General features: G+C 42.1%; 1 protein-coding gene across 1 annotated transcript in view; it reads left to right on the plus strand.

Annotated features, from left to right (window-relative positions):
• The first annotated feature begins 205 nt into the window (after positions 1-205).
• The window catches only part of LOC119423307 (MAM domain-containing glycosylphosphatidylinositol anchor protein 1), a 230,866-nt gene continuing 223,861 nt past the window's right edge, over positions 206-7,210 (plus strand). Inside the window, exons 1-2 of the mRNA XM_037690686.1 lie at positions 206-589; positions 1,622-1,711. Coding sequence (XP_037546614.1) covers positions 1,645-1,711 — 67 coding nt within the window. The 5' untranslated portion in view covers positions 206-589; positions 1,622-1,644. The remainder of the gene's footprint in view (positions 590-1,621; positions 1,712-7,210) is intronic.

A 7,210-nucleotide genomic window follows, 5' to 3' on the forward strand; every position in this document is an offset into this window, starting at 1 on the left:
GACATGGGCGGTCGTTCTCAGTCTGCGCACATTCCACTTGGCCAGCATCTCTCGGACTCCACAGACACAGCGTTGATTGAAGCCGCGGAGTGGGGGTGGGGGTGGGGAGCGCATCATCCACAGGGGGCTCGACTGCACTGTCCCCCCAGCCGGAAGCGAAGAGGGACGTCCAGTAAAGACACTTCAATCTCATATTTTACACACACACACAAAAAGCCTCAAACAAAGAAGGATGAGCATTCTTTTCTTCCTCTCAAACACTTGATGAGTTGGGTTTTTTTTTGTTTTTTTTTAAAAAGGAGTGAAGTCTTTTTTGTTTTTTTTCTTCTTCCATCTTTGCGGAGGGGGCTCAGAGGAACTGAGACTCCACACTTTGCGCCTGCTACTTATATATTAAAAAGTTTTAGAGGGAATTCTTTCCGAGGTCTTGGAGCGTCATATCTCATCTACTCCCAAGGATTTTTTTTTGTTTCTGAAGACTGTCAGGAAGAGGATTGAAAAAGTTTTCAACTGGTGTTTGTGTAGATGCGCCGGGAGCGGAGGGATTCTCCCGGCTGAGCGGAGAGAGCGCAGCGCCTCCGGAGACAAGGTAGATCCGACCCATGAGCTGCTTTCTATCCAGAACACAGTCATTCACACACGAGCCTTCTACTCTGTGTCCCTTTGCCTGGAAACATAAAAAAAAGAAAGTGAATCCATTCGTGCGCGAGTTACAGCAAACATTGTCAAAGTTGACCCGTGCGCATCAACAGCTCCGATCAAACAGTGGGAGCTCTGGTCCTTTCATCCGCTGCCGTTTATTCCCATCGATAACACGAGGACATACATGTCAGCAGCTGCTCTCGTTAATTCTCGTGCGTCACGATGAAACTTTCATCGCGGCGCGCGCTTCATCACGCAACCCGCCGATTGACTCCGGGCGCGCACATGCACACACACAGACACATGTGTTTGGAAAAAAAAAAAGTGTGGACCCCCCACCCCCACCCCACCTCTCTCCCCCACCCCACCTCTCTCCCCCACATGTCATTCCTGGTTTTCCTCCTGAACCTAAAACGCGCTCACTGAAACCACCACCATGTGATGTTACAACTTAATATAAAGATGATGAGATATAATTTTTAAACTATTTATTTCAGATATATTCATTTCTTGGGGATCAGATTCGTTTTTCACTGCAGGGTCTGAAGTCCTGGACCCTCCACTTATAATCTTCAGTGAAGGCTGCAGTTTAATCCCTATAGTTGCCCCCTCCCTGTCTGGACTACACCTGATAGCTCAGCCAGAAAGGGGACAAGCATTTTTTTTTTTTTTTTTTTACATTATTATTCAGGCTGAACAACAGACCTCTCCAATCCTGTCAATCTCCAATTCTCTAACACGCAGCCTGGCTTGTAAGCTTTGTCTAATCCACGGTGTCGTGATTGAATTACCCGCCCTTTAAACTGAATGAGGAGATGTTGGAGGCAGAATTGCTCCATAGCATTATTCTCACGGGTTGTGAGACAAACTGTTGGATATAAAACCACAATTTATGTTATGCCTTTTTTTATTATTTTTACAGCGTGTCAGAGGTTGCCGCCTTCACATCTCCATGATCCTCTGTCTTCTCTGTTTGCAGGTTATGAGGGAACTGAGCTGAACATGGAGTTTATCTGGTTCTTGCTTTTCTCCAGTGTCCATCAGCTTGTCTGTGGCCAAGGAGTTTACGGTAAGAACATCATGCAAACATGTTTTAAGCTCATTCTGTACGTTGGAAGCTCAAGACTAAACTTGTTTTTGGATTTTAAACTAGACTAGATGGACTGATCATCTGACAAAATAGATATTTCTTAGAAAGCACCTCTGAAAACATCCAATGATGTATTATAGTGGGAGGGAAAACCTCACAAAGTGATTTTTTAAGAATTAATTCCACCTAAAGGTGTGAGATATTGACATATATTGTGACTGTAAGTTTATTATTATTTTTGTTTTGAATTGAACATTTGGTAATAAGCCTCTCTTATCTCAGGGTCCCATGCATTCTGAATCGGCTGCACTCTCAGAGGGTTTAAACTTGGATCAGAGTGGCAGAGCTCTCGGGGACTGCGGCTTGTCTCTGTCAGGTTAAACAGGACAGCCACTCTGTGCTTTTGAGGATAAGGCTGAGATTTGTACCCTCTTAAGCCCACAGTCTCACTGTATTACAGCAGCTCAGTTTCTTGAGCTGCAGGCGCCTGGCCAGACATGCATCCTTCCCTGTCCCTTCGGGCGAGGCAGACACAAACTCATCTGTCTGCTTTGATACTTTGATTTTGACGTTTTGAGGAATGTGGCAGCCATTGAAAACAGGCTCTGTTCAGTCAAAGCTGCACAGAGCGCGGTTGTCACATGCAATCCTGCAGCCTGCCGTCACACTGCAAGATTATGACAAGCTTTCATTTGCTGGAGCTTGTAGGCCTGTGTAAAAGTCCTTGCTAACTAATCAGACTTGTATTACTCTGATGCTTCACAGCGCTGTCGGCATATCAATAATAGTGTAAACTATGACCAGCTCACAGCAACAGTTTAGTCATCTTTTTCAAATCCTGATCAATTTGATGTTACATTCTTTAAGCATTTTTTTCATTCAGAATGTTGAGTTTTCTTCTTTCTGTCAGTTATGTAAAGTATAGTGTCTATGTGAAGTGACACAGCCATATGGAATCTCCAAAAATGCTTGTCATCACTTTTACCTTTAATCAGTTTTAAATGTCACACTTTGCTGCAGAATAATTAAAAAGAAGAAAAAAAAAAACTCGTCTAAGTTTTACTTTCATCTCATAAACAGCTTCAAATGCATTTACACAGAGCCTTGTAAATCAAATGTTTTAAGGATTAAAAGAAAACCATTTTTCGTGTACTGCTACCAGCTGTAATGTAGTTCAGTTAGACATTTCTGTTGGGTTGTCCTTATATCTGTTGTATACAGTGGTACTTCATTTATCGCAGGGGATCCGCACCATGAAAACCCGCGATAAGTGAAAAATCGCAAAGTAGTGATAGCAGTACAAGTAGTAAGCAGTAGTATAAATAAAGGCATTTTAAACCCTTCCCAAACTCTTGCAATGTTCTAACCCAGGGGTCTGCAACCTGTACGATCAAAAGAGCCATTTCTGCCCCTTTGTTCACTAAATTAAACGTGTCCGGAGCCACAATACCTGCTACAACTGGGATTCTCAACTGGTGGCCCACGGACCACTTTAATTTTGTCGGAGGGTGCTTTTCTGGACAGTAGGGGTGATTTTATAAAACTAAAAATATCTAATTTTATTTTATTTTTTTAACATTTATTGTTTTTTTTTTTTTACATTCTAAGACAAAATAAAAGACCTGATTCTTGTAAAGAAGGAAAACAAAACTAGTTTTTGCCCAGTTTCTAAAAACTAAAACAACAAAACTATGCCGCCTTATGTGATTATTATTATTATTTTTTAATTCTAGAAAACACGTATCCTACTTTGAAGAAATAAAGCGTAAAGTGAAAGTGAGTTTGTTTTACTCCTTGTAATGTTTCTAGTATTTATATGTTTGCAAAATAAATGACAGGAAAACTGTTAAAACTAGCCCTTTTAGTTGTTGTAACAAGCAATAAAATTCACTTTTATGTCAGTTTTGGTCAAAGCTTGAAAGAGCCGCTGCAGGGGGACCAAACAGCCGCATGTGGCTCCAGATCCTCAGGTTGCAGACCCCTCTTCTAAACAATGTTTCTAAACTCTAAACACTCTAAACGAGAACAGAACATCATGATTTCAGCTCCCTGCCTCTTCTGCTCTTTGCCACCTGCAAGTGCTTTTGGCCACGCCCACTTCTCCACTCTACAGGAGAACAGCTGATCAGCTGCAGCAGGAAGTTTATCCTGCAGTATGGGCTGCACAAAGGTCCAGGAGGAAGCTTTTTCTGCAGCTCCAGGCTGCACAAATGTGCTAAATATTTTTAGATGATTTATTTTGAATAAAAATTCCCTGCCGATTGTGTGACTCATCCATCAATCAGCCAATTGTGTGTCATGTCCAATTTTATTTTGAAAAACCCCGATAGAGTGAGTCTGCAATAAACGAACTGTGAAGTAGCGAGGGACTACTGTAATCTTCTGCTTTCTTGACCTGGTCTAGTCTTCCTCATAGCTGAATCAGTTGTAGAGTTGTTTTGGGCATACTCCTACAAATAAACAACAGGTCAGAAAAAGATGCACAAGGTGCTGGGTTATGCATGTAAGCATGTATGTATGTATGTATAATTTTTTAGGATCCTTTGTGCACCTGGGCGCTCTCAGTCATTGCCGATGTAAGAAAAGCCCCAGGGCTTTGTGAAAAAGTATTGGCCAGCTTTCACAAACTCCCAGGTGGACCATATAGGGGTGTTGGTGCTCAGCTGCACAAAACAGTTTCATGTACACAGGTAATCGTACATCTCCAAAAAGGTTGTCTCATACAGAGCTAACTGTCAGAATTTGCACAACAGCAGTACACATCACAAGTTAGGAGGAACGGGAAAGGAGCCAACGAGTTTGGCACGCTGCAGGCACATATGCATAAAATGGTTTCCATCACTTTGGAATTGTTTAGCACTTGTTTCGGCAGACAGATGCGACTCAGCGTCCATCGGGAGCCCAATGATGAAGTATGCCTGATTGATGTCAGCGGTTTGGACGCCTGCGAGGTTCATTTGCTGTAGCCTTCTCCGGGGCATGTTTGGATGCTTGTGTTTTAGTCAGCCCATGCCCGCATGAGTCTGCGCATGCAGGTGTTTGTGTATCAGAGTGTGGGAAGCGTCCAAGCCCGTAAAGCTCTAAGTCTTGTACGTGTGCGCAGGCGTGAGTGGGTCGTGTTTGTTCACAGCAGACACACTTTTCTTCTCTTTGCAACAGTTTGCTGGCTCAGCAGGGACTTGTGGATCGGTCCCCGTTTCTCCCGCAGCAGTTTAGTATTGATTGCACCTCTGTGAATTCAGATAGGCTGTCACGAAGCTTGTAACACCTGTCTGTCAGATTGCAAAGGGATATACCAAAGAAACACAATGCTGCATTTCAAAGGGGGAAAAATCAACACACCGTATGTTTTCTTAAGGCAAGCTTTAAGCTTAACAAGATCATCCATGGTGCATCTTGTTTATTGCAGTCTTCTTTCTGCTGCTCTGTTTTCTCCCAAGGGATTAGCTTTTCATATGTTTCTCCACACATTAATCACAAACATCATTGAACACATATAAAGAGATTTTCAAATTCCATCTAATCCAAGTGTACTGGAGTCTTCAGGCATTCCATGTTGGATGTGACGTGCTCTTATGCACTAAATTCAACACACTTAAGGAGCAAATGTCAAGATAATCTTGCATGATGTTCAACTTCCACTGAGGGACTGAGCACAGACAGATTGCACCCGGAGAAAGTGTCTCTCCATCTATGTGGCACTGAATCACGTCTCACTGTGTGAGGCAGTAAAGTTCACTCAGACACCAAATTATTGATTGCTTGACAAAGTCACACAGCACCATTAGCTGGTGCTCTAGATGGAATCCAGACTGCATTAGCCTGCAATACGATGCTTCATTATGGGCTTGTTAACAGGAAATTTAATGAACTTAAATCAATGGCGTTTCTTTAACAGTGGATTTTTTTCCCCCCTTCTTTTTAATTTGAAAAGCGCCCCAGCAGCACAAGCTGAGAAGGAGAGGCCTTGCCATCGGCTATAGAACAAAACACTATAAGTGATGCAGAAAGTGAAAAAGTTTAATATACCTAAATAGTGCACAAATTTAACATCACTTTGAAGATGTTGCCCAAGGAAGTATAAAAAAAAACCCTGGGAATCATTTCCCAGATTTTTTATTTGTGTGTGTGTGTTTGTGTGAGGTTGCATCCTACTTTATAGTTTTGCACACAGAGGAAAATGAAGAGCATCTACTTGAGAAATAAGTTTGAATTTGAAACACTTCACTTCAGAATTTACGTGTAATAAAACTGTACATGCCTGATAATACGCAGAAATTTCACTCACTACTCTTTTCTCCACTCATGTCAGTTCAAGGGAAGTAAAGTGGCACTGGTGACCAACATTTCCAGAACTAAATGTAATCCTCTGCTGGCACACATGTTGCCATGCCAACATACCTGTTTTGATGTGGAGGACAGCAAAACACAATCAGTTCAGTGTGTTCTTTACTTGCTGTTCAATAGCCAAACTTGAATAGAGCTGAAATCAAAAAGGGGAATGTGTCTGTTTAAAATTGATGTTACAACACACAGCCTGACAATATCATTATTGCTCTATATTTTATCATATCAGATTTTTTTTCAACCTGAGCAATAATCTTGGCGTATTAAACAGAATATGAAATTATGACATTAGCTCCGACCTTTATAAAATGCAGCATCAAAGTCAGCAAACAGAAGTTGCAATTATGAGTCTCTTTTATTAAAAGCACTTTCTATTAAGATTACGTTAGTTGTAATACCACCGATGTAACAGACTCAAATGCTCCCTCCACCTTGGCTGCGATTACACAGCCTTAATGTCGGTGACCTAGAAAGAAATTGTTCCAGGTTTAACTGGTCCGGCCACTGGCTCCCCTGCGACTTCAACTCTTCCTAACCGCATATCAGCACTTTTTGTTTGTGTCTCTTTTATGTCTTTTGCCACTGCGTTTATTTGGGATGCTGAATATTGCCCTTTTCTAATAAGCATCCATAATTTATTGGCGGCTCTGAGGCAAAGGAGGAGGAGAGAGAGGGGGAGGGCAGACAGTGATAAGAAGAGACTGAAACATTAAGCTGGAGATGATGGTAATCTCTCACCTCCCACGATCTGACACCCACCATTCTCCTCCTGCTCTTTACTTTGCTCAATTTTCTGCTCGTCGCGTGCGTCCACGTCCCGTGTTTTTACAGGTGCGCTCTCAGGAGCGTGTGCTCGCATACGTGATTCGCTGTGCAAACACATTTACCGTGTGTCCTCACATCGTGAGAAAAAGAAGGACACACACTTACGCACACGCACGCTTCACAAATCGCACCCACTCTACATAAATGTTATCAGTAATGTCAACAAAAGCAGAGTGACCTTTTTCTCTTTATAACATTTAATTAAAACCCTCATAATTTAAACAGAAGCACTAAAACAGTTTTGCCAACTGTTCAGATAAGACAGATAGACAGACAGATAGACAGACAGACAGACAGACAGATAGA

The sequence above is a fragment of the Nematolebias whitei genome, chromosome 2 (assembly GCF_014905685.2).
Source record: "Nematolebias whitei isolate Nwh7 chromosome 2, NemWhi1, whole genome shotgun sequence".
Lineage (NCBI taxonomy): Eukaryota > Metazoa > Chordata > Actinopteri > Cyprinodontiformes > Rivulidae > Nematolebias > Nematolebias whitei.